Source organism: Xiphophorus hellerii, chromosome 6 (genome assembly GCF_003331165.1).
Source record: "Xiphophorus hellerii strain 12219 chromosome 6, Xiphophorus_hellerii-4.1, whole genome shotgun sequence".
Classification (NCBI taxonomy): Eukaryota; Metazoa; Chordata; class Actinopteri; order Cyprinodontiformes; family Poeciliidae; genus Xiphophorus; species Xiphophorus hellerii.
The window spans coordinates 22,559,349-22,586,726 of NC_045677.1; the positions used below are offsets into that span (position 1 = coordinate 22,559,349).

The 27,378-nt window shown below is 37.4% G+C and overlaps 1 protein-coding gene across 2 annotated transcripts in view; it reads right to left on the reverse strand.

Moving 5' to 3' along the window:
- Positions 1–611: 611 nt before the first annotated feature.
- LOC116722248 (retinal-specific phospholipid-transporting ATPase ABCA4-like) overlaps positions 612–27,378 on the reverse strand; it is a 46,883-nt gene continuing 20,116 nt past the window's right edge. Inside the window, exons 13-50 of one of the 2 annotated variants that reach the window (XM_032566454.1) lie at positions 26,087–26,292; positions 24,196–24,372; positions 23,254–23,476; positions 22,891–23,112; positions 22,409–22,613; positions 22,226–22,318; positions 21,467–21,673; positions 20,979–21,156; positions 20,652–20,783; positions 20,156–20,295; positions 19,925–20,062; positions 19,445–19,626; positions 19,237–19,342; positions 17,745–17,950; positions 16,286–16,340; positions 15,980–16,039; positions 15,378–15,532; positions 15,076–15,200; positions 14,177–14,275; positions 13,635–13,916; positions 13,484–13,516; positions 13,293–13,398; positions 13,139–13,213; positions 12,888–13,057; positions 12,379–12,556; positions 12,054–12,169; positions 10,778–10,925; positions 8,850–8,973; positions 7,819–7,948; positions 7,496–7,616; positions 6,407–6,469; positions 5,617–5,723; positions 5,047–5,188; positions 4,691–4,825; positions 4,272–4,375; positions 3,099–3,191; positions 2,675–2,924; positions 612–1,195 (exon numbers count right to left, since the gene is read on the reverse strand). In XM_032566454.1, the coding sequence (XP_032422345.1) occupies positions 1,088–1,195; positions 2,675–2,924; positions 3,099–3,191; positions 4,272–4,375; positions 4,691–4,825; positions 5,047–5,188; positions 5,617–5,723; positions 6,407–6,469; positions 7,496–7,616; positions 7,819–7,948; positions 8,850–8,973; positions 10,778–10,925; positions 12,054–12,169; positions 12,379–12,556; positions 12,888–13,057; positions 13,139–13,213; positions 13,293–13,398; positions 13,484–13,516; positions 13,635–13,916; positions 14,177–14,275; positions 15,076–15,200; positions 15,378–15,532; positions 15,980–16,039; positions 16,286–16,340; positions 17,745–17,950; positions 19,237–19,342; positions 19,445–19,626; positions 19,925–20,062; positions 20,156–20,295; positions 20,652–20,783; positions 20,979–21,156; positions 21,467–21,673; positions 22,226–22,318; positions 22,409–22,613; positions 22,891–23,112; positions 23,254–23,476; positions 24,196–24,372; positions 26,087–26,292 (5,394 nt within the window). In that variant the 3' untranslated portion in view covers positions 612–1,087. The remainder of the gene's footprint in view (positions 1,196–2,674; positions 2,925–3,098; positions 3,192–4,271; positions 4,376–4,690; positions 4,826–5,046; positions 5,189–5,616; positions 5,724–6,406; positions 6,470–7,495; positions 7,617–7,818; positions 7,949–8,849; positions 8,974–10,777; positions 10,926–12,053; positions 12,170–12,378; positions 12,557–12,887; positions 13,058–13,138; positions 13,214–13,292; positions 13,399–13,483; positions 13,517–13,634; positions 13,917–14,176; positions 14,276–15,075; positions 15,201–15,377; positions 15,533–15,979; positions 16,040–16,285; positions 16,341–17,744; positions 17,951–19,236; positions 19,343–19,444; positions 19,627–19,924; positions 20,063–20,155; positions 20,296–20,651; positions 20,784–20,978; positions 21,157–21,466; positions 21,674–22,225; positions 22,319–22,408; positions 22,614–22,890; positions 23,113–23,253; positions 23,477–24,195; positions 24,373–26,086; positions 26,293–27,378) is intronic. The other variant, XM_032566455.1, reaches the window with a different exon arrangement.

Genomic DNA, 27,378 nt, shown 5'->3' on the forward strand with positions numbered 1-27,378 from the left:
ATTATGATTTGTCGGTTTAGTCCTGGTGGGTAGGTCAGTTTTTTTAAACCAAGTCGATGTTAAACCCCTATACTACAAATAAGTATTCTTTGTTCAAATATGAAGAAATGGCAAGATATCTTTTGTTGTGGTCAGCAGTGCCATATAAATACATTTCACAGCCTGCCACAGCATGACTCACCTTCTCCCCCATTGTGTCTCTATTCGTGCTCATCAGCCTCATTCAGATGACCATATGGGGAGACAGTGGCATGAGATCTCCTCCAGAGAATTCATTAGCAGTCCCGAATTGTACATTGGCAACATTCGTCTATCTACTTCAGGTGGCCAGTGAGGCTCGGGCTTGTGGGCATCCTCAGGCAATGATGCCACAACTTGCAGCAGCAGACAAGTAACTGGACTGTTTGTCAAAGAAGAGGAAACTGTGACAAGACGCTTGGAAAGTCCTCAGCAATGACTGCGATACAGAAGGTAAGTGCAAAGCTTTGTGTATCCATTATAAACTGTTGACTGTTTGTAATGACTATTTAATTGTTGCAACTAATGCCAGAGATATGAGGAGATTTTCTTCTATTTTCTTCTCACACAGGGAGACAACATGATTTGCAATGTATAAAACACAGCAGATAAAGAAATGCTTTAATGCATAGCAAATGACCAAACAGAACAATAGCAATGGTAAACATATTTGCATTCAGTCAGTCTGAGGACAAATAAATATTTCATGTACATATGCCTAATAAAATAGATTTGTGTTTTTAATATAGACAAAAAAAAAGCCTAGGAAGCTTAATAATTCATAACTTATACAATATGTACATATTTAAATAACCCATCAGTCTGATGAGCGGTTTTCTCTGTTTCATCATCAGTCTCTGTGGGCTAACAGACACTGTAGTCATAATCATGAGTTGTTCTATCAGGTCAAGTTAATCCCCGTCAGGAGCCAAAGGCATTTGTAGTTTGGCTGTGGCTGCAGAAACCAACTTGGCAGGTGAATGGCCTCACTAACTCATGAACACCTTGGTTAGCAAAAGTTTTAGACGAGGCTGCTGAGTTATGGAATGTGTATCGTATTAACTGCCCATTATTTCCTCTTCACGGGCGAGACCTTCATGACTTTTCTTGCTGTTTGTCTGTGCAGCGTCACATCGTCGTCCTCTCCCGTCTGTTGCTTGGCAAAGTTGACAAACACCTGAAAAAAAAAGAAATTCATCCAGAATGCGATCAAAGGCATTCTGGGCCAATGACTTTGCACCAATTCCTCATCCCAGGCATTAATATAACATTCCCGCCAATGGCTGGATTGGAATTGTATGCAGTTCCAAACAGGAAAAAAAGCATTAGGAGGTATAAGTTCAGCTCTGACATAGTTAACTATTAAAATCATCTTGCAATAACATCCATTGTCTATAACCGCATATCCTTGAAGGCTTGTGCAGCTTGCAACAGAAGTGGAAAAATTATCATGATGAATAATAATAAAATCTTTCATGGTTTAATACCAGAATTCTTTGGCCACATATTCACTCTCCGTAAAGCAAAGCTAAAGTTCTTACACACTTTCTTGTCAAAATGCTCGTCTGCCGCTAAAATGCGCAGGAAGGATGGAAACACAAAACCACTTCAGTTTTAGTTTCTTGCACATTTAAGAACTTCATTCAAACTTCAGTCACTTTTACAACCTTTAAAACACCAGAACAAAAAAAAAATATCAACTGTTCAAATCCTGCAATGAAATCAACAGGCATATGCAACATCCTGAATCAAACACTTTGGACAAACTGGAGAAACAAGTTAAAAAATATGTCATGTGTGTCTTTGAGAACAGGTTTACACCATGATTTGGGTGGAAATAAAGTGTTGGTTTACATGGAGGAACTCTGGTTTCAAAGGAACTGTGGTACTGAAGACAAAAAAACCATCCTCTTTAATGTATTTCAAAGTTTACAGGCACAATTTGAAAAGAATTTCAAATAAAAGCCAGTTTGGAAAATTAAGTTCATTATTTTAGTAGGACTACATAAGTGGTTAAGTCCTGGCAGGCTTTCTTTTTGGCATTTGTAAACTAGTATGAATGTACAACATGGTGGTGTGAATACTGTAAGTGATCTGTTTTTCTTAAAAAAGCTAATGTTATCCATATTTCCATACTACACATTAGTAGAAAATAGTTATTTTTTATTATTTGTCTTTAGATGTCTTTCTAGCTCAGTAATTTCCCTATGGGGGTTAATAGAGGACCCATCTACCCTCCTTACACATAGGAGGAAAGAGGAGCTGCTCCTACAAGACATATAAAGACACCAAGTCCTAACTAACTGTAATGTTTTGCCTGTATCCTGTAAATGGTGTTGACCTTGCAGTCTCTAAATGACTATTTTTTCTTTCTTTCTCTGTGTTCCAGTGATGCATCACAAGAATCAATTTTGAGTTTTTCTGAGTCTAAATTGTTCCTGAAAGCCAGCATTGAAAGTGATCAAGTGAACTAGTTTTCCCAACACAATTATGAATTAGGTTCATGAGAACATTCTGTAATTGGGTATTCAATGTTCAATGACGTTTTGTTAGCAAGCCTCTGACAGCAGCTCTTATTAATTTTTAACACATTGCAATCTTTTTCTTTTAAAAAAATGTAATTGTTTTTGTTTTGATTGTCACATCTCAGCGTTACCTGGTCCAGTGTTGTCTGGGAAACAGAGTAGTCTTCGATGCTGAGCCTGTCTTTATTGGCCACCACCAGCTGGAAAATCCTCGCCAGGGAGGATGAGGCAATTTCATACTGCAGCGTGTTGTAGTGTTTCTCCCGCTGAACACAGCCGGGGAAGGAGCTCTCCATAAAGCTCTCCACAGGCTCCAGGTCTGGAGACAAGCCTGCTTTAGCTGCCTTGATTTTCATTGTCACAACGTAGCCGTCGCCAAATCTGGGTACAAGGAAGCAAGGCACAGAAACATTGCATACTGCTTTCTTTCTCTGAACATTAATGTTTCTGTCATCTATAACGTGATGGTAATGATAAAAAATATTAATGCTAGCTCAGACTTACAGTCACAGATTGGAACCACAGTTATTGGTTAGGTAAGAAACAAACTCTTACTTGTATTTGAGGTGCTGGATGGTACCAAGACACTTGAAGGTCCCGTTGACCATGATGGCCAGTCGGGTGCATAGAGCTTCACACTCCTCCATGCTGGTGGAAAACAACAGCAATCCCATCTTTATTCATGTCTGTGACCTATATCGCCTTGTAACTTTAATACTTCTTATTAGAGTTTTGTGAAACACAAAGTAGTAAGTTTATGTGAAGAGGAAGGAATGGATGAAAATCTTTAGTAAACATTGTTTTTTAAGTCATACCACAAAATCTCAATTGGATTTATGTTTGCACTTTGACTGGGCCATTGTAGCAGATGAATAATGCTTTGTTCTAAACCATTTCCATTGCTGACTGGTTGGATTTGTTGTTCTGCTGAAAAGTGCAAATTGGGTCTCTTGGCTGCTACTCTGAATAATGATGTCTTTTTCCAGCCTGTCAGTTTAGATAAACAGCTTGATCTTGGTAGGTTTGTGGTTCAAAATGATATTGTTTTATAGCTAAACCCAACTTCATCCCCGCCCTTTCTGCTGCCTTGTATGATCTCTAAAATGCTGTTTGTTCATTTGTATTCTCTAACTAAAATGTATTTATAGATGCATTTCGATAAATTAAATGATTATTGACAAGTTCATATATTTCTGTAACTCTATTCATTATGTGAAACATAATATACAGTAATTACATCAACAGATGTTTTCAAATCTTGCTTTCTGTTTATTGCTATAATTTTCAGCTTACAAGTAATGAAAACACAACATTTAGTTGCTTAGAAAATGAAATTAAATCAGACCAATAAAAGAAAACATTTTAATGAAGAAATGCGAACCTAATGTAAAGTTTGTTTTAATACAGGCTTTAAGGTGGTTATTTTGAAAGGTAACAAGGATCAAAGGAACAAATATTAAATTATAAGGAAATGTGCATAGATAAATGACTCACAAATGGATTGAGTTTCCTACTTAGGTGAGTTTTGGAGTCAACTAATTGCACTCGAAAAAATAAGGGGATTTTTATGGGACTTTTGTTTTTGTCAAAATGTTAATTCTATGAAGAACTTTCCTTCCACAAACAATAATATCTGAGTGTTTTTTAAATGCTTTTGGAATTTGTGTTTGGTTAGCTGCTGACACATATTTGTGGACCAAGAATTGAATTCATCACAAGGTTTCGAACCTGTGTGACGTTAGCACCACAGCCCTGCCGTCCTGAATCACACTCATGATAGCGTTCCACAGAAAGCGCCGAGAGTGCGGATCCATCCCAGTCGTTGGCTCATCCTAAGAAAAAAACAAACAAAAGGAAAACAGCTATAGAACAAGCAGCAAACTTGTCTCTCTGAGCACATAGCGGCACACTAACAGAGACCAAGTCCTTATCTCTATCAGCATATGGCAAAAAATCACAGATTTATGCCAGTTTGAACTGAACTGCATAGTTTTCGTGCCAACATATAAAACATTCCAGGCCAGGCCTGACTGAACCCATATGGCTTACCATCTGGATCCATAGACTATTTCATTGATAAATTCCTGCATAAAATCTAAAAAACACAAACAAAGGGCTCTGTAGCTTGTCGTCATTGGCTCCCTTACCAGCAGGACCAGTGCAGGGCAGCCAATCATTGCAATAGCTGTGGACAGTTTACGCTTGTTGCCTCCGCTGTAAGTTCCTGCTCTGCAGCCAGCGTATTCTGTCAGGCCCAACTTCTGGATGCCCCACTCTGCCACCTGCAGAAGAAACAGAATCTAAGTTCAGAGGCCACTTCAATGCATCACTGACTGATTCCTTCATAAAAGAATATGCCAAAAAAAATTTAAAAAACAGATGAAAAAAAATAGGGATGGAGTAAACAAAACGTGAAGAGAATATAGAGGTCTTTGTCATATGTGTAGCAGAGCAGAACATCCTAAGGTTCTTCAATATGTAAAGCAGCTGCAGTCCCACTTACTCTAGGGATCTCTGACTCGGGCACCCCTCTGAGTCGGGCGTAAAGGTAGAGATGCTCCCTGCCGGTAAGAAGCTCATCAATGGCATCAAACTGGGGGCAGTAGCCCATGTTCTGGTGCACGTCTAGTATCTCTGTCAGGATGCTGCCAATATAAACACAATTTGTTACTTGAGACACTGCAGGAGCTCAAATAATATGAAACAGTTTTAGATGGCATTAGCTGTATGAAGACATGATGCTAATTTCTACATTTAGAAATTTGTCAAAACAAGATTAGATTCGGGATGTTGAAAATCTAATTCTCTCTCTCCTGATTAGCATACGTTCACTTGTGTTTAGAGACGCGGGTTAGTTTCATTATCAGATAGTGTTATCTCACAGATTATGTCAGACAGTGTCCAAACAGTCTGATTCTCAGAGCTGTTTTAGGATTCATCCAGCTGGAACTACATGCAGGATGAGCCAGGAGCAACAACTTTTGTCATAACTCTGTACTCTGTCTTAAAAAGAGTTTTTGTTTTAAGCTGGGACAGGAATGTCTTTATTATTCAATAAATGAGCTCCACCTACCTGTAACCAGACACAGTAGCCTCTCCAGAGCTGGCATCAGTGTCACCTGTCAACATTTTGAAAGTTGTTGTCTTCCCAGCTCCATTAACTCCCAGAAGGCCGAAACACTAACAACAACAAAAGAACGCCATTAAAACCAGAAGCACAGAAAACTGTAGCAATATCATAAAGAATGAATATCATAAAGAAGCTCAATTTTTTTTCTCTTTTATGATTTCACTCACTAATCAACCAATAATCAAAGGGATTTAGCAAGTACAAACATTTTTTGTAATCCTAATGTACCACGGGAAAGGTTTGAAATAATTTCATTTCATGACGTGCATTTAAAATTTATTTCTGTTATAAAGCAGTTGTTCTTTTCCACTGTGACCAGCAATCCCCTCAGATCAGGGGATTGCTGTAAAGTCAATGAATCAATGCAATTTGCTGTCACTGGTTAGATGCAAAATATGTTTCCAATCAGCATGGCACTGTATTCTAAATAGGATTAAAAGGAACATTAATCTGTCCGATTGATTTGACTATATACTTATATATCACATCTGTTTGTTTTTTAAAGTGCTTTGAGATGATTAATCATTAACCGTCGTCATAGACAAACTGAATAGAATGTCTTTTTATATTATGTATAAATACCTATTTTAACTGTTTTCATGAAAACAAAATTAATTTAAAGTTCTGAATTTTAACTATTAGTCTTTATGTATTCACAGACAAACAGACACAACTTGTGGCAAAAAGAAAAGATAGAAATAAATCTCAGCATGGATGAACTCAGTGACTTCACCTCGCCTGCAGGGACTCCCACACAAATCCGGTCCACAGCTGCCCTCTTTCTGCCCACATACGTCTGTGCAGAGAAATGATAATATCTCACTTAATTGGAGCAGTACCAAAGCAAATGTAGTGACCACAAACATATTTTAAAAAGCAGTAAATTGGCGAATCATGTGCAGTGTTCTGACTTGTGAATTTTATCATTTTATATATTTTGGTCTGGTAAATGAAGATAAAAAATTTTTGTTTGATGGAGTGAAATGCAGTTTGTGGACAAAGGAGTTAAGAACAATTTTATGTAATTCTGATGATCTTTCATTAGTATCCACTTTATGTTCTTCCTTTTTATATGTAAAAAAAAACAAAACATAGAGTTTAAACAACTTGAGTGGTGACAATTATTTACTCCATAATTAATCTAATAAAATCTGTTATTCTGTTATAAAATAAAAAGAAAAACATAATACAGTCCAATAAGCAAAACAAATTTCAAAATTACCATTTTTTTTTATTTTAGATAAAACTTCATTTGTTTATTTATGTTTATTTATTTTGTGTGTGTTATATATTTAATATTGGTATGCACATGTTTTATATGCAGAGTTCACGAATGGTATTTTATTTGACCATTTTCAAAACACTATGGAGGATCCTTCTATTTTCAAACATGGCTGCTGTAGTTAGGCATGGACAAAGTACAACAAGATCAAGTTATGGTCTCAAAACTGCTCATGTTTTTGGTCATACTGTTCCTTTAAATGAGATCTGAACTGAACTCCAGACTGTTCCTGAGCAACTAAGTGTTGTATTTAGCAGCTTTGTGGTGCTGATGGAGGCTGCAGCTATCAGGGACTATTTTTAGTTTTTGCAGCCATTGTCAGATGGTAGATTATTATATTTATCAAGATAATGTGATGCCAGAAGTAAAATATTTTTCAGTAGAGTAGTATCATAAAAATATTATTGTTTGGTGACAGTTTAACTCATGTGATTTATGTGAGCGAACACCTGCTATTCAATACACTAAGTAGTAAGAATACTTTAGGGGATGGGAATGTCTTTGTAAAGATACGGAAAAGTTTGATTTAAAGACTTTTACCTTTGAGAGGTCTCTGACCTGCAGGATGTCCTTCTTGCTTCCTCCCTCATATATCCTCTCCCTTTCCTCTGCAACATCCTCATCCTCATCTTGTACTACAGTCCGTTTACCGTCTGGTAACCTGAGAAATAAAGAACAAAGTCCTCTAAGGAGAAATCGACAAGACCAGAGAAATGTCTTTTCAAAAACTAGCTTGGAAAGCTAATTCAAACTAATTGTTGAATTAGCTTGAATTAGCTAATTCAAGCTATTTGGTTTTAATATAGTTCCAATCAGTGTATTAAATGTTATTTGTGTGTGTTTAATTAATTGCAAGCTCTTACCAGTGGTCCAAGAAGAACCGATACTGGATCAAAAGGTTGAGACTAAAGTACACGAAGCCTTCCACTAGCATAAAAAATATGTTTTTTCCCACAAAGTCCCACCGAAAAGGATCCATTTTGTGTTCTTCACCTGTAAGAGAAAAAAGAAAGACATACCAAAATATTTTGACTTGTGAAATGAAACACACACAAAAAAAATCCAAGCTTTACAAACAATTTAACCTTTTGTCAAGAATTCGCATTCTTTTATTTTTTTTTTCCTTCTTATTCTCTCCCATTAAAACAACAAACTTGAGAGTAGCTAAATGCAATTTTTGTGGTACATCAAGACAAGGCAGTGCATAATTGTCAATTGGAAAATGATAGATCAATTTCAACATCTACATCACATTTAAAAGCAGTGTAAATTTGTTTTTAGTGTCTTTATTCAGATAATAATCAATTTCCAAATTCCCATAATGAGCACACAGAGTTTGTAATCCAGCTGTTCTGTGAGATACTTAGTTTTGTTGGAGAACATACAGCATCATAAAAACCAAGGAACAAAGCAAACAGATCAGGGGTAAAGTTGTAGAGAAGCTAGAAGCAGATACAGTACAGATACTAAGCTTCGAACATCATACATAGCAAACAGAAAGTCTTGAACAACAGCAAATGTATGAAGACATGACCATCCCCCTGAACTAACAGGCAAAGCAAGACTTGCATAAAACAGAGAACAGCCACTCCAATAAATTAGGCCTTCACAGAAGAGTAAAAAAAAAAATTAAGCCTTGCTAAAAGAAACCACAAGAAGTAATGTTTGAAGGAGGGGAGGTGCCATATAGAGGACACAGCAAACATTTGGAAGAAAGTTATTGGGTAGGATAACCTGCAGGACAAAGGTGAAAACTACTACTGCGCATCACCCTGAGAATACTGTGGTGGTGACAGAATCAAGTCATGGGGAAACTGAGTTTTAAACTTTTTAATATGTTCTTGCATATGCTTTGTCAAAACTTTTAACAAGTGCAACACCATGCAGCGCTTACCAAACCTGGCGTAGACATCAGTGACAGCCTGATTCATAGCCATGTCTATCAGTCCTCGCCCCAGGCAGAAGTGAGGAAACACCAGCAGCAATTTCTTCAGCCACTCGTTAAATGTCAGCAGAGACTGAAAACACAGGAACATGTCCCAGCAGCAACAATATGAAAATATATTTGATGGCATATAAACAGAGCTTTGTGCCAAATACAAGTTAATATTTCTGTTTGCTCAACACAACATGATGATACCATGCTTAGGACTTGATGTAAAATTATATTTGTAAACAGACAAAACCAATCTCAAGTAATCCTTTGTGTTGTGTGTGCAAATTTTAAATAATGTCCTCATTTTGGTTTCTTTTTTCCTGTGTGGAAAAAAAAAGTTTTTTAATTAAGCTAATTTTTCAAACTTGGCAAGAATGATGGCAATTTTATAATGCACAATTTTATGAATACTTTTTGAGAAATATCAACAAACATTAATATGACTCAGTCCACCTGGAGAGCATCTCTCATGACTCATCTGCGGTGAGAAAAATGCAGCGCAGATGTTCAGAGGAGATGACCATCTGCTGGAGAATGAGTTCTTTTTTCTATTATAGTAGATTACAATGAGAATGCAATCTACAAACTTTACCCAGCTTTGGTTTTATCCCACTCCCCTTTTTTTAAACACATAATAAAGTAACAGGTGTTCACATATACCTTTGTCCAGAATATTTGATCATCAGACCAAATACTTATTCTGCCTCAAATGATAAAGTTTTCCACACTCAACCTTGAATGTTTAGGCCTCATTAAAATGTTTTCCACATTATTCACCAAAATCTACCGTTTCCTCTGTGACGCATGCTAATACAAGTTTTAATTATTCTAATTAGCATCTCCTTGTCCCCTCTTGATATTTTTTTCTTTCTAGTTTGTCAGACACTCGTCTGCCCTCAAGGCCTCACGGCAGACTTTAGTCCACATCTGCATTAATCAATTTATGTTATTTGCAACTGAGGGAATCCAGACAATCAGAAAACATGGCTTGTTTTGAGAAATAATTCGCCTCTTACAGCCGTGGGCAACAGTACGAAACAGAAATAGGAGGAAATTGCATAAATGAGTTCTTTAGCTGCAGGTCAATTTTTTTCCAGCGATGGTATGACAGATACTGATCTATAATTGTTTCCCTTATAATAGCATAATCTATTTATTATACACAATCACATGCAAAACAGTCTCTTAATATTATTGTGTGAAATAATACACTGAAGAAATAGACCTCAACATGACAGTTTTCATTTCTGTATTTAAATAAAGCAATCAATTGTTTTATGGGATGAGTCCCATGTGGTTTGGTAATAACTGAAAAACTCACTCAAGAATCAAATTGTTTGTGGTAGACATAATTGCCCGCAGTAAATTGACATCTCTGGGTAAATATGATAACTAGGAGTGTTAAACAATTAGAACTTGTCTTTTTAAAACTTACTTAAAAACTAACAAACACTTACATAGTTAATTGGGATGTGACCTGATCTGAACTATAAATGCAAAACATGCATCATTGCAGGACTAGCTGTGACACAATGTGGGTTTTTGTTCCATAGTTTACGGCTTCTTCATGTAATAATTGATTACAGTGTTAAGTTTTTGAGCTTTCAATTCTACTCTAAATTAAATTATACATTTCTTTATTGTTTTCTTCACAAATCCGCTACTTGTTACTAAGTATGCCACTTTTACTCATTAACTTTCTGTTAAAAGATTTATTTCTTACAGACATCGAGTACTTAACTTTAATGAAGATGCAGCAAATTTTGTTTTGTTGCAGTAAATCTTCCTCACTCACCTTAAAATTATCAGTATTTTAGGAATAATTCAGGTCAAACCATGAATAAGCTTTTCCTTTTGTTTATATTTCGATTATCGCGTGTCCTTACCCGATTGTTTTCAAAGAGTTCCAGGATGAAAGTGATGGCGCTGCTGTTGATGCCAATAAACAGATTGATGCATGATAGAGACACATAGGCAGTGCTTGGGATACTGAATACGTAGGACATGGGGTACATCATGGGTGTCACTGACCACCTGAAAGAAGGAGAGATTGAGAATTATGAAAATAGTGTGTTTAAAAGGCAAATGTCATGTTTTAGAGCCATAAAATGCTCAACAGATGTGTGACCCCTTTGTAACAACACACAAGAAAGATCAGCTACAAGGATCATCTACGCAAGAAATATGGGTGAGCTCCATTGAAGTAAACAGGCAAAGAGGGCAGATTTCTCCTCTTCAACCAAAACCCTTCTCTGTGTGAGAAACACTAATTTGCCCCATGAAGCAATGGGAGTCTTGGATTAAAGAAAAGGAACAGCTCACACCTCAGAGGTTAGCGCAAAACACAATTCATGCCATGGCAACAGTTAATAGTGTGAACAAAACACAAACAACCAGATGAAAGCCACCACCACACCTGGTGTTTGTGAGCATAACCATCTTTTAGGTAAGAAAAACTTTTTTTACATCATATTTTTTATTTTATGTGTAATCTGTCAGTAGAATATGTTGATGTTCAAAGATCCTGTAAACTTTTGGTGTCAGACAAATAATGTTTTCTATTCCATATCAATGACTTTTCTAAGCATGTTATCCTCCTGCATCTTTAACATCCATGTTTGTTAAACTGTCTTGAATTACAGACTTTGCTTGTGACAGACCTCTTTTGAATTCCTCCATATTGGGTGTTTTTTAGATCTGTAAACTACTGCTCTCAGAAAACATTTCTCCTGACTTCCTTTTCCCTGAAAAATATATTTTGTCTAAATCTTCCCTTTATAAAGTCCATTTTGAGATAGAGACTTTATTATTACTACTTTTATCTGAGATCAACTTTGGGTAGATACATAATTTTTATCTAGTCTGCCTTTTCGGCTGCCTTGTGTTTGCATTTTTTTCCTGCCACACTGTTTACCAATTTTTTGCAGTATTGTGATGGGCAACACATCTAAACACATTTGAAAAGGAAAAAAATCTGTTGAAATTAGTTGTTTTTACTCTCTCAGGCGTTTAATTTTCTTTATAAATTTATAAATTCGGATGAGACACGATGGATTTCTCCAAGCTATCTGTTCCAGAAACACAATTTGCACTTTATTTCAAAAATGCTTTAAACATTTACTTTTTATTTAATGAAACTACATATAAAAATCAGCAGCTTACCCGTAAAGAAGAAGAAGAGCTATTAATGCTGGGAGGTTAGTTGGTGACGTGTAACACTTTTTATCAAATGCCATGAAAATGCCAACCACCATTGCAGTGCTGAGAAAGTAGTTCATCTGAGAGAGAAGTAAAAGATGATATTATAAAGCAAAGTCTGCAACAAAAAAACTGCCAATAAACAAATTAAAGATTATATAAAACTCATACTATCACAATATATTTTAAGAACTTCCTTTTAATCTGGAACTCTATAATTAAAACAATATTTATAAAAAAACACACACTTTTGTAAGCAGTTTTGTTTACAGAGCCCAATCTTACTCACCAAGTCCCAGAAGAAGTTGGCCACCCAGTACACACAAGGACTCACTCCACTGACAAACTGCAGGTGCTTGGCTTTGGTCACTCGCTCCTGAATGAGGTAGAGGACAAAGCTGGCAGGGATGAAGGACATGGCGAAAATGACACAGATCGCTACAACGGCATCCACTGAAGTGGTCAACCTGCAGGGAGAAAGGAGCCAAATAAAATCACAACTCTGGTCTGGACTGGATTTTTATTTTAATGAGATTCTGGAAGGAGAGATTGGAAAGTAGTAACTGAATAAATGCAACCAGATTCTTTATCATTTTCAGTGTTGGACTATTCCAACAATGAATTCAAATTTATTTATATGAACACTTTTTACACGTTTACTATTGCTAGTAATTTTTGATCCCACAGCGTACTCAGACTGCTATTGAGAAATTGTGATTAAAAACTAAAAGCACTGTTTTAGACTTAGCATTTCTAATCCTTCAGAACAAAAACTATAAAAGGTGCAACTTTGCTCACACAGTGACTTCAGAAAGCTGCTCTTTGGTGAGATTCAGAGGGTGATTGATGGCGGTGATCCCATACTCGACAGGTTTGGCGAACGAAGGGAGGAAGGCTCGCAGAATGGCGTTATTGGCCACATTCATGAAGGCCACCATGGCGTGCCAGCCTTTGTTATTATACCACACCTGACAGAGGAGAGGCAATTCAACACATCCAAACAGAAATATTTATACACCTAGCAAGCAAGCTTTCTTCATAAAACTTACCTTTACATTAAACTCGCTCTCCATGAAGTGTAAGAACGTACCGATCTCCCTCAGGGCAAGTCTGGAGTAATGACCCTGTGAACATGGGAGCACAGAATGAGCTGACTGGATGGATTACAGTCTAATGTAGTGGTGAAAACAATGAGAGCATTACCCCTGTTATGTTGAGCATCCGTCCCAGCTGATGGAAAACTTTCTGGATATCTCTAGGATCCACATCTAGGATAGGAAGTTGACCTCCTATGGAGAGGCCTCCATACCTGATGACAGAAAAGATTCAAACCTGAAAATAAAAGAGAGAAATTCCCACTTCTAGACACAGAGTGAGACTAGAAATGCAAGTACCTTTGTTCATTCACCCAGTATTTGCTCTTTAAACTGCAAAATAATGATAAAGAACAAAAAAACGTTATTAGTAAAGGTAAAAGAAGAGAGGTAAAACAACACCTTTGCATCTTTTTTTAGGATAATTATCTGCTGTTCCAATCCAACCTGCCTGGTTCTGATGAGACTGGGGTAGGTTTTCACCAGATAGTCTGAGATGTTCCGGTCGGTCAGATCCAGCATGATGTCTCCCGTGGCCTCCACCCGCTGCCGAGGGGGCAAGCCTCCCGCCCCAGCAGGACAGATGGGCATCATGGTCAGCTTCTTGCTGGTGCTGCACTGGCAGGAAGGTGACGGGTTGCGCTGGTTCCATTCAGGACTCTGTAATATGTTGTGGACCACAGGGGAGATGCCAGGTTGCTCCCAGTCTGAGGCACTGGTGTTGCACATCATCCTTGATAAAACAGAGACAGAGATGACACATAACGTACTGTGCTACATTTGTTTTTATGATTTAGAATATTTCTCATGGCATTTGGCTCAGTCTCCCAGACTTATTGAAGGCAGGTTTAGAATTGTTGTTTCTGCATACATTTTTAATGCAAACAGAAAATTATTTGAAACTGAAATGTGTATAAAAGCAAAGTGTTAGAAGTGAAACAAGAAATGTTCCAGCAGGATATTTTTCATTCTGTACATTGCCTTGATACTCACTCTGACGGCTCTTTTTGCATGTATCGTGTGCCAAGGCCCGGCATGCTTAACAAGCGATCTGTGAAGTGCTTCATTCTGGGGTCAAACGGACGCTCGTTGCTAAAAAACATTAAAGAAAAGAAAATAAGATTACTGTTAATGAGACTGGGACTATCCAGTGGCCTTGAATAGTACTTATACTCTTCTACTTCTTCACATTGTCTCATTACTCAAAACTTCACAGTGTTTAATTTGGATTTTTTTTTTTGTCATAAAGGAACATAAAGCAGTGCATAACTGTGAAATGTGAGGGGAAATTATGCATGGGTTTCAATTTTTCATTAATTAGGGAAGAATCCAAGAAGCCAAAGGTAACTCTAGAAAAGCTGCAGAAATCCACAACCATTATTATTATTGCACATCATAAACAGCCTGTATAGAATACTGGGAACAAGAAATGTCAAAGCCATCATAAATCCTGTTTGCAATCTGTCACAAGTTATGTAAGGAACACAGCTAACATCTGGAAGAAGATGCTTTAATAAAATGACACCAAAACTGTCATTTGGTCCTCCTGGAAAACAAAAACCACAAAGTCCAAACCTCATAGAGGCATACCCCAAAAGACTTGCAGATGTAATTGTAATTGCTAAATTAGATTCTTCCAAATATAGACACAGGGATGTTGAATATAAATGCAGGCTATACTTTCAGATTTTTATTCGTAAATGATTTTGAAAATTATGTATCGTTATCCTTTCACTTCAGAATGATTCTCTACCCAGTGTTGGTTTACCAAATAAAATCCTAATAACCTGAAACTGAAGTTTATGGTTGTAACTTGACAAAATGTTAAAAAGTTATAAGCGAATGAATACTTTCATAAAACGCTTCACAATATTTTTGCATTATTGTCTGACCTGAAGAAGGTGAACTGTTGTCCGTACATCCAGGGCATCAGAGTTAAGCTGGGATATTCTCCAAACGGAGGGACAATCAGCGTGAAGATCAGAGAAATAAGGACAAAAGTGGCAGGAAGCACAATCTGAAACCACAGTTACATTGTTTAAAGAAAGATCAGAATCTATTGGGCATTAGAAAATATAGATATCAATGTCTTCCCCCAGGTTTTTCCTCCTTCTGGAATAAAATAATTTGAAACTCAGAAAAATAACACCCATTTTGATCAGTGGATCTCCATGTTCACTTCGCCAAGCAGTACCTGTGCCAGGAAGTCTTTTCTGCTTCTCGTAGCGTGATGAAATCTCTTCACCAGCAAAGCATGGAAATGCTTCAGAATTAGTGAAAAGCCCTTCACCTGTCTGGATCCCTTCCCTGCACTGCTGTCAGAGGTAATCCCATTTACACCGTTATTCTCTATTATAAACAAGAAAACAAATGACGAGTATTAGTAAAACAAAAACAACACATTTTCAGTCAGGTAACTTTTGAAACTTTGTTAGCTAAAATTCTGATCTTTATTTCTGCAGATCTTTTCTTTATTTTCTATAGAATAAATGAGGCTTTGCTAAGTTTTGAAAGCTTATGCAGCAGGAAAAGAGCATTCTATGAACAGCAGCTGCTAAATGCTTAATGTAGAAACTGAAGCCCTTAGAACTGGGTTGTTTTGTGGAAAATTCGTTTTACAGTTACTCAATTTAATGGAAGTCCTTTTTAGGAATTCCCTCAAATAGGAAATGCAAGATTGTATTAATAATAAAACATGGCATTTACATAACCCAGGTCCAGTAGGTTCTACAGGAGAAAGAGGGGAGCAACTGCATTTTTACTGAAGCTCTGTCCAAATGCTCCTCTTTCTCTGACCTTCCTCTTGGCCTACACCAACTTTGCTGCCATTATGTCTTCCCTGCAACATCCACTGTTCTAGAGGTGGGGCAAACAAACACAAACTACAGGGTTATAAAAACATAACAGATGCACATTTTACAAAAGTTATGTGGCTACTGTTTAGGTCACACCTGTATAGTTCAACTACAATAAGCATGTTTATATCAACATTACACATGGAGGTGTGGTGGAAGGATTAAGAACATGTTGGAGAAACAGACAAATGGGTCAGGAATTTAATTCCAGGAAAAGGTCAAGCAGAATATCAGTGGTGGCATTTACCAGCAGTAGTGGCATTATTTGCTGCTTCTCCATCTGCTGTGACCTTTAGAAATATCTGGAAAGGGGAAAAGATCATCCTTTAACTTTCAAAACATTCTATGCAGTTATTTTAATACCTGGATGAATATAAGTATTTAAATATAAATCTACAATGGTGTGTAAAAATTTAGCCAACATTCCTGCTACTTTAGGTGGATAAGCAGGAAATGCATGGCTAAACCAAAGTAGAATCCAAGATATTTGTTTAAGGTTACTAAGAGATAGTCATATGAGCAATTCCATGGAAATAAGTTCAAGGTGTCGGTCTAATAAAATGAATTGAACTGAATTATAATCGCAAAACCCAAATTTAGACAAATTTACCCACTGCTGTGAAATTTATAGCTATGGTGAAACTTGAAAGTTCAAGTTTCCTTCATTTAAGAAAATCTGACCAAATTAAGCCATTTAAAAAATGCTTCCCCTTTCAATGAGATAAATTCTACACAATTCATACAAAACAATTTGCAGCACCAGCAAGGTTTGTCAGAGATTCTTTCACCCATTGTTTTTTTTTATTGTGTTAGATTTGTGCAGATGGGGAGGAAACAAATGATTCTCCTCTGACCTTGAAAAGCAAAGTATAAAGCTAGGAAGGGAGCTGGTTTTCTCTGCCAGTTAGCTAGTTGGCAGTATGGGGGTTGTATAAAGCGTCTTGGAGGCTTGGGCTGCCTACTGTCTTGAATCTTCAAGTGAAGTGATAAGTCTCTAGAGAGGTTTTGTTTACAAGCATTAAATCCAGTCTTGGTGATTCTGGTCCAGTTTGTGATAGGGCAGAGTAGTTCTGGAAATTAAGAGGGAAACTGTAAGTTGTTTAATCTTTTTAAAGGGTGGCCTTTATTTTTGATGGATGCTGGAGATTATCTAAATTCCTTATTTTTCAGTTTTATAACCTTTTATTAACATAAAAAAATCTGGTTTGTGCAGGAGGACTGCAGGTGTATGGGTGGAAGATTGGGGTGGTGCACAAGTTGGCGCAACCTTAACTTCTTACATTCTAAATCTATTTACAATTTTATAAAATCTGAATATTTTTCTGCTAAGGGATTCTAATTTATGTAATATTTTTTCATTTGAACACAGCACATACAATGCTCCATGACACAAGTTAAATTCAGTTGAATACTGTAAAATTAAAACTGGAGGTAGTTCACATGCTGGCCACCAGATGGCATTAATGTGCTTCAAAATCAGTCTTTGGTATGTTTCAAATAAGCATCAGCAGGTGTCTCCGCTGAACTAAAACCACTTTGAGGGAATTTTGTCGCTTACAAGGTGGAAAACTTTGGGACTGGACCTGAGAGCTAATGCAAAGTCCAGGTTCGCTCAGTAGTCTGGATTTTATGATAAATGTCAAGCATTTTAGGCCAAAAGTTCACATTTATTTATGCTAGTAACCCCCTACTGCCAATTTCCCTACCTCCTCTAAGGACGTATCAGAGATGCCAAAGCTGCTCAGACCCATATCAGCAAGAGTTTCCTCCAGCTCTCTAAACAGGCTGGCATAGGCTCGATGTTTGAACCCTTTATTAGGGAGCAAATAGGTCAACTCCTGTCCGATGGTCTCAATGAGCTTTGCCTCGGGAACGTGATGGTGGATCAGACTGGTGATGTTGTCGATGTCCCCTGGGAAAGAGACAGAAAAGTTACAGAGTTAGGAATTGTTCTTTTAGCAAAGTTTTCCCGAAGCAGCAGAAACTGAAACAAGAACAAAAGAAGAAAAACTGCTTGAAAAGCAAAACACAACAAAAAACAAACACTATTATTCAAGAAAGAGAACCTGCGCTGGAGCAACTTTGTGGTGTAGCATCTTAAACAGCATCTCCTTAGGCAGATGAGGAGCAAAAAGGCTTTTGTATCAATATCGCTTCTAAATTATTAATGTCTGTAAATAATGTGAACTGTTCCAGCCTGTTTTAGGATTTACAGCAGAGATGCAGTGATGGAAATTGTGAAAAGATCCTGTTAGCACCATTACTCACAAATTGCTCCTGATAGGAGTGAAAAATAAGGGGAAAATGTGTTAATGTCTGTTTTTTTCAAAGGACAATTTCAATAAGGGTTAACATTTTTTTAATGTGCCTCAGAGTCTACAAGAGAGGCATTGGAGGACATTGTTACCTGAGTATATACCATTCTTTTCTGGACAGAAGGGGATCTTGTCATTTGGTTTAAATATGTATTGGTTTATAGTGCTACTTCTCTCCATACAGAAGACAAATTAATCTGAATTAAACCAGCAAAATTTAATAAAAATGCAAGAGGTCTAATTTTACCTTTATTAACCTGTCTTTATGTTCAAAACTGTTAAAGGATCTAAGATTATTTCTTGAGCACAAATGAAGGCTACTGCTGGGACAAATGTGGGGAAGTTGTAACATCATGAAAACAAATTACACACATCCAAGATATTCTGCCCTCTAGTGGGGGACTAAATATCAAAAGTAGAACTTATCAGGGGTTTTTTTTTCCAAGAATCCAATATGGCTGTTTATTATCCATGGAAATTAAAGTCAGTTGTTTGGTTCAGACATGATTTTGGATATGAGCCATATAGACAGTGGCCCAGAGCGGCATGAGAAAGGGCAGACACATGAGCTCCAGATAAAAAACTAGGACTTTTCTGTAGGAACATAGGTAAGAACCCTGGGATTGGTTTATCCGTGAATAGTTTTGAAAACAATGTATACATTTCAAAAAGAAAACTGTTTTAATTTCCAGTTACATTAATACCTTCAGCTTATTTTGCTAAACAACTTCTCTCTAATAGCAGAGATAAGGAAAGGCAAAGAATAGTATGATAATGTCCTTTACAACAAATAAGAACAGACTTGACTGCAAATGCAACTTCTGCAGGAAGTGTTGTTTGTGAGCATGCAGATGAAAGGTTGATAGAGAACATGAACACTTACCATCCAGAACTCTGTCTAGCTGCTGGTGCTGATTCTGAGACTGATCTTTGTATTTGGTGCAGATGGAGCAGGAACACGAGCAGTCTGAAGCACAATCGCATTCATTCTGACAGAAACACAGAAAGACACGGGCGCTTTCAACAACAAATGCAATATACACTGACAGAAGAGGAGGAAACAGTGTTCTTTGTCTGCAGGCACTGCTCACCTCTCGCTTCCTGATGTCCTTCATGCGGCGTACGAGTGTTAGATAAAAGCCGACTCCAAAACAGTTTTTGAGGAAAAGGGGGGACCCGCAGCAGTAAAGTTGTCCTTTGGAGATGATGGCGATTCGGTCACTCAGCAGGTCGGCCTCATCCATGTGATGTGTAGACAGAATCACGGTGCGGCCTGCACAAGTACAAAACTTTTATTAAGGTGACAAACATTTTAGCTCACTCTGTTAAAAATGTAACAGAAATCAATTTTTACAGAAATAAATCGTTTTAATTCTGCTTTCATTCTTTCCTTCAACAGCTATGAATAAGATATTTATAGTTTCAAAAGTTCACTACCAAATTAGGGAGTGTTTGGAAGATGCCAAAAATGTTTGTTTCATTCTTTAAATTCAACATAAGCTTTAGAAAATGTCTTGCGTGATAAAATCTTGGCCAAAATTTGCTAAATGTAATTAGTTAGTGATTTTCACCTGTTCTATATTTCAGCAGGAGATCCCAAATGGATCTTCTGGAATACGGGTCCACTCCTGAGGTGGGCTCATCCAGGATGACAACCTTGGATCCTCCGACAAATGCCATGGCAACAGACAGTTTCCTTTGCATACCGCCTGTAAAGTGCGGAAACATATAGTATCAAGAGGGATCAAATAAACTGATTTTCTCTGTCCTTTCTGACCCATAAACAGACACAAGTGGCAGACCTGAAAGGTTCTGAGCCTCTTCGTCTCGCTTGTGAGGCAGGCCAAGGTCCAACAGCATGTTCTCCACCTCTGCCTCAGCCTCCTCTGGAGTCCGACCCTTCAGCAGCGAGTAGAACAGGATGTGCTCCTCCACTGTGAGACTGGAACATTAACATGGCCGTAGGAATCCATCATTTTGAGAAAAGAATAGAAAAGGGAAAGAGAATAAAATGTTGCTGGAATGGTTTAACCTGGGTAAGTCTTCAAGAATTCTTTGTCGTTTGTAAAGAACAATCATGATGGGAAGTTTCTTGTGCAGCTTTATGCATGTGGAATAAACAATGTGCAACAAATCTTGATAATCATTCATCATATTCCTCTCAGTTCACAACAATGAACTGAGAACCAACACAAAGTTGGTTGATAGACAAAATCATGAAATATATAGATCTGTTGTAGAAAAAAAAGTTCAGAGTATGAATAATTTTTGCAATGAAATGCAAATGATCCAACTCACTGATTGAAGAGGATGTTGTATTGAGGGCACATGCCCATAGATGTACGGATGATGTCTATGTCTGTCTTAATGTCTCTTCCGTTTATGTAGGCTGTGCCGGATGTGGGAGGATAGAGACCAGTAAGAATGGACCTGAAAAAAATAAAGATTTCCATGTTAATCCTATAAAGAGGCAAGTGGGAGTTGCTAACTTCCTTAAAAAGTGAATAAGACAGGAAGAAAGGATAGGTTTTTATAAGTCTGATAAATCCTCATGATATTTTGATCAGTCTATATATTAGTTTTTCATATCTGATTGAAAATGTGTTCAGTTTCTTTTCTGCTTACAGTGTTGTTGTTTTTCCAGCCCCATTGTGCCCCAGGAAGGATGTGATCTGCCCTTCGTAGAAACAGATGTTGAGGCAGTTCACGGCTGGACGAGAGCTTCCGTCATACACCTTGACCAGATCCTGGATCTGCACCCCCAACACCAGGCCCAGGGGATCCTGCTCAAAGAACACCGGACCTGTACGGAGGAAAAAGAGAAAAAAAGATGAAAGTATTTACAAATCTGCATTGGAAATAATCAGAGCATCAGTTGATTCATCTCTTGGGAAGAAATTCGGTTTCAGATCAGCTGAAGTTTCCTTATTTTAGTATCTTAGAGCAATAGAAACCTTTATCTTATATGTAATTATAAAAGACTGCATTCAAAGTATGCTCCTTTGTAATTCACTTTAATACTGTTGTGCAGTTCCCCTTTCTGTCCACTAGATGACTTCAGAGAGTTCTCCAACAGAAGTCTAATTCCTCTTCAGGGTTTTTATTTCCCTCACCTTCACTCCCAGCATTCGGATCTTCCTCCTCCTGGTTTGGATTTTCTTGTTGTTGTTTCAGCAGCTCCCTTTCTCTCTCCAGGCGCTCTCTCTTACTTTGGTGCTTGCAGGTTTTCTTGCTGGCCGAGCCATTGCAGGTATAAGTCTCAGGCGTGCCTCTGCTCTCAATGTCCAGCTCCTGGTTCTCTGCTTCTGGTTTCTTGGAATCTGGTTGGGAAAGACAGACTTCAGTAAAGGTGCCTGAATAATGACTTCTCTTGCTCTGAAATGTGATGATTTGTTATACAACATTGTACTTGCATTTACATTATTTTACATTGTATAATAAATTATATTAATTGCTTTTGGCTAACACCATGTATTTCTGCATGTGTGCATTCTTGCAAAAGTGATCTAATTAGATACTACTTTGTAAAAAATATTCCGAGCAACAGTTGGAGCTTTTAAACTCTAAATGTGCAAGGAGTTGCTTCAAATTATTTACAGCAGTAATTTCGGTGAAAAATAAATCACTTATTATTCACCTTGCTGCACTACTTTATGTTGCTCTACCACATAAAATCCTAAGAAAATGCATTGAAATTTAAATGTGACAGAATGGGAACAAGTTCTAAGGTTTTTTCTAAGAGCCACACCCTTAAGGCTTAAACTCTATGTAAATAAATGTGATCTGCTAGATCAAATAATACATTCTTCATCATTTTAAAGAAAAGTAGCGCTGCTCTACTGCCTCAAAGAAAATTTCCACAGGAGACTAACCTTGCTCCGTCATTTCTTGGTACGACGGTGCAGGTTTCTGCCAGTAGGAGGGTTGGAGAGGAAAGTAGAACGGTCGACCGATGCCGTATTGTCCTGTAAAGCAAAAATTCTTGCTGTAATACTCAATTGGATAAAATCCAAATACGTTTGTTACGGTGCAGTGCTTAGTATTAGGACTTCAACCTGGGAACACGTTGTCCAGATACCAGGCCAGGATTCCATAGAGGACGGCATCAAACACCATCATGAGGATGGAGGTGAGGAAGGAGTAAGTGTCTTTATCTAATGGGCTGGTCTGAATGTTGTTCCACTGCAGGCCCAAACCTTGCTCTTCATACCGTGAAAGGTATTCTGTCCCAAAGCCAAAAGCTACCGGAGAGAGCAAGCTCTAGGAAAGCAAAAAGGATCCACAAAGAACACTAATTCAGAAGTGAAACTAGCATGCATATTCATCCTACAGGAATGTTTTTGACACATTTAAACCATACAGCATAAATTATCTTTAGTTCTGTTCTTGCAGGTATGTCTGAAAGCATTTAACCATGAGATGTGTTCATAGTCAGCCAAAGGAAAGATGGAATGGTTTAAAAATACCTCCTGCGCTCTCTGAATTTGCAAAACACCTTAAATAAAAAAACAGTCTCAAGAATAATAACCAAACGTACTGCCGCCAATTTCATGTTGTTGGTGATGCGGTCCTGCCATGCAAAACACAGGATGTGAGGCAGGTAGAGGGTGAAGTAGATGATTCCACTGCAGGCAGCAGCCAGGTTGGCTTTGTTGAAAAACACACTCATCAGGAAACACTGCATGATGGTGGCCACAGTGAAAATCAGCAGGAAGAAGAAGACAAGAAGTGGGTCGCTATAATTCAGCACCTTTCCGCCCTGCAAGAAAAAAAAACAGCATCTTTTTAACACTTATTTCACTCTAATACTGCCCACAAGAGGGCAGCATTACTCCCTTTAAGAAAAGAACTCTTTAAACAGACAAATGAAATTTCCACTTTTCATCAGCTGTCCTCTCACAGTTATGATGGCTGTCAGCAGCGCTGTGCTTGCAGTCATCATGATGAAGCTGTCGATGAACCATGTGTACCAAATGACCCCATTGTTGACCCCCATGGCTTTGAGGGTCTCTTTGAGGCGCAGCTCCTTCTCTAAGACGATGCTCTTCACTGTCATGGACACCGAATAGATCCAGGCTAAGACCATGAACATGGGGAAGCAGCGGTTCAATGTGATCATGAAGCTGCAGAAAAAGTGAGGGAGGAAAAATGATATCAAATCCATCTATCTGAGATGATTTTGTCTCTCCACAACAAACATCTACGACGCTTAAGTAAAACAAAAGTTCACTGGAATTGTTCAATAAGCTAAACGTTTAATGAAACATTATAAAAGATTTTATAATTAGCTGCACAAAGGAATAACAGAACAATCTGGACTGTGGTCATAAAACGTTTTATAACTGGAATATGCAGCATCCGTAATAAAATACACACCATTAACCAGATGTTTACATACACTGTGTTAAAACGTAACTTTTTTCTCTCCTATTTTTATTTTTTGACATTGAATTTGACTAAACTTTTTCAATTTCATGTCAGTCAGGACTAACAAAATTATTTGAATTTTGCTAAACAGCAGAATAGAAAAAGAAAAAAAAGTGACAGAAAGTTACAGAAAACCATACTGCAGAAGGGATTATTTATCTAGATGGAAAGAAGTATCAGATGAAAACTTGAAAACACTTTTATCCATGTGATGACTTTTAAAAATAAAACAAACATGGTTTAACTGGTTTATTTAATCAGCTGGATCACTGAAAATCACTTATAATTCATTTGTCTTATCTAAAGTAATTAACTCTTAGATATGATCTGTGTGAAGGAATTTATCCTCAGTACTTCAGAAAACCTGTTTGCATATCTTTATTACGGCAGCTAAAGCACTGATAGGTCAACTCACAGGTCATCGACGTAGCAAGGATATGGCATCTGCTGAACGTAAACCCCCAGTGGCCAGTCATTTCCGGTGTGAAGCTTGATGATCCCATGTTCGATCATGTCCTGCAGGTACGCAAAGCCACCCCACAGGTACCTCTGGTCCTCCATCGGGTCCGCTCTGGGGCCGGGATCCCAGTATCTAAGACATTTTTTTTTTTAAAACAACTGAATTAAACAGGAGTTTCAGAAGATTCCTTTGATTTTTGAAGGATATTTGATTAATGAAAAAAAAATCCCAAGCATTGATTTCATTAAAATATTTGTAACTAAATGAATATCCCAAAGTCTCTAAAGCCGCATACGACACATGCGCATCCCCTTGATAAGCGGATAACTGTGTGACAGATCTCTGCTACAATCTGATTATTCAATTGTATAGAAGCTGGACTCCCACTGGGTCCATTAAGGCCCGTTGGTGAGCTGTAAACAGCTCAAAGTGTTTGTGCTCATGTTCAGGGGGGATATTGGCATACTGTCTGCCTATAAATGGGAGCTCAAACAAAACAGAAATGCATATAAGTGCTGCATGTAGGAAGGATTAAAGGATGGGTAATGACTTAATGTGAACCACCAACAAAGTTTGTGAGACGCAATAAAAGCAGCTGGTGAAGATTTTCCCTCTCAGCGAGAATGTGACAAATATATATGAAATGGTTCATTGATGTGGTGGTAACAGTAGGAAAAACAATGAAAGGCCAAGGGACTGGATGAGTCTGATGTTGCAAGGCGGTGTCTAAAGTGATATCAGTATACTGCTGTTTAATATCAGGATTTTCTATGGATCACTTACCTCAACATAAATAACTTTTAAGAAAATCAGTAAAATCACACAAAAATCATTGGATATGTTTATATTAATTAGTAAAACAATAAATCTGCTTTACAACACACTTTACCTATACAAAACACTGGTAAAGATTTGTAAAAAGCCTGAAAATAAATTGATGTAAATTGCAAAAAAATCAAGAGAATCCAACTATTACTTCTATCCACAAACCCCCCAAAATCTTGCCCTTAGCAGAATCATAGGTACAACACATACTGACAACCCTCAAATTTCCATAAATAAATATAACTGATTTATTTATTTTTTTTCGAGTCTGACTTGTTTAAGTTTATCTTGTGTCTGAAAATTCTTATTTAGTAATTCACAATTTCCTGTTTCTCTGGGGCAAAACAGGAAATTTGTGTGAGCAAATTTGCTCTTTGCTCACACAAAGAGCAAATTCTCTTGACCACTCATCAGAAAAAGAACGACTAACAAACTTCTCATTCCAGTAAGCCAAGCTTTAGTTGATCTCCATGTGCTATTTAAAGATAAAGAAATATTAAAATGTTTAAAGCAATTGTGCTGAGTTTGTATTGTCCTTATGTGCAGTGAGTCGGATAAGTAAAGTGAAAACTCTCTAAAACTAACTGTTAGAGAACATACAAAAAAAATACTTCTTAGGGTCACCAAGTCTCCATAGAAACCAGTTAGATGTTATCTCCAAGCCTACTGGCTATCTGGGAGGCAAGGCAGGAAAAATACTTTTAAGTCCCACCACCAGAAAACTTCTTGATTTTCTTTTTGTGCTTTGACTAGAACTCTTCACGTCGTCTGGTGTGAGCCAACAGATTAAGTGTTAGGGTGCAGTGGAGCATCTGTGATGCTGTGGGTCAATGTCATGGTATCATGCACAAAGTACATTGTTAAATATGGATTTTCCTCAACATTTAAGTAAGTATAAAAGGAGCTATATCATCATTTCATTTTAATAATAAATGCATAAGCACAACAATTAGAAGTCATAAATTTTAGGTGCACCAAGTCTACAGAAAAGAGATTAAAAAGAAGACAAAGCTTTACAGACCTGTCTTTAATCTTGTTGGTCCTCTCCACTGAGTCTATGTCCATGCGGATCTTGTATTTGACGTGTCGAGGAATGCTGGTGGTCCAGGGATACATGTCCATAAAAACCACACCTGCCCAGAACTTGTTCTCCTCCAGCAGGTACAGAGCCTGATGAATCATCTGGGACTCATCCGTGTAAGCCACAAACTTATCCAGGCTGACACACTGCACACACACACATAGTTGGGAAGACAGCTATGGATTTGGTGTTGTCAAACTGGGAAGCTATTGTTCAGATGACAGCAATAAATATTTCAGATATAGCATTTTGTTTCTTCTTGCTGATTTTTGTCTAGTGAAATGTACCAAATGCTGCAACAAAAATTTGTTTCTCTATTGAACTGCAGTTAGAATAAAATAGAGCAATGAAATCCACTTTCCCTCTCCACCTAGAGTACAAGATCAAAGTGGAGAATTAAAGATTTGCTTACCAGAGTCGTGGCAATAGTTTTTACAAAGGAAAATCTCCATTCTGAGGCACGATTATTAAATCAGACAACACATATATGACATTTCTAAAGGATTATTCCCCCTCAGGTCAAAGACTAACTGACATTAGACAGGTTTTGTAGCATTTAACACGCAGAGCAGAATTTAACCTGCTTGTTCTTCCAGCAGTCAGCCCATTGATAAACACCAGTGACCTACTTTTACTGGCAGTTGTACACGGCCTCCTCTGTGTTTGACAAATTGCGTGGCATGATTTACTTTTCTTTCCTCGTCTCTTAGCCCTTTTCCCACACAATCTGGCTCAAATTATCATAATGTTTTTTCTCTAAATAATCTTTCTGAACCTTTGGGTAATACTGTGCTCCTTATTTGTTTATTTTTGTTTGTATTTCTGTTTTTGATCCACATTCTTGATATTTATCTTTATTAAAACATCATACTTGATGACTTTGAAGTTTTATATTGTTGTCTGACAGAGAGCATTCTTGACTTGGCTGCCCCTAAAGATGAATATTTGTTTTTTTCTTTGAGAATGAAATCTAGAGTTCCTTGTATCTTTCCTGCTAATGTGCTAAAATGTTATTTCTTTCACAATGGCAGGTTTGATTTTTTTTTTATCTTGGAAAGCTTTAGAATCCAGTGATTTTTTTTTTATTGCTTCTTTTTATTTAAAAATTAATTTTAAATTAATTTAACACCAAATACAAGAATCAAAGGTTAATACAATGCACAGCAATATTTCTTATGGGGCTGAAATGGCATAGAAATTATGGTCTTTAAATTTGAAAAGTGCGGTGTGAG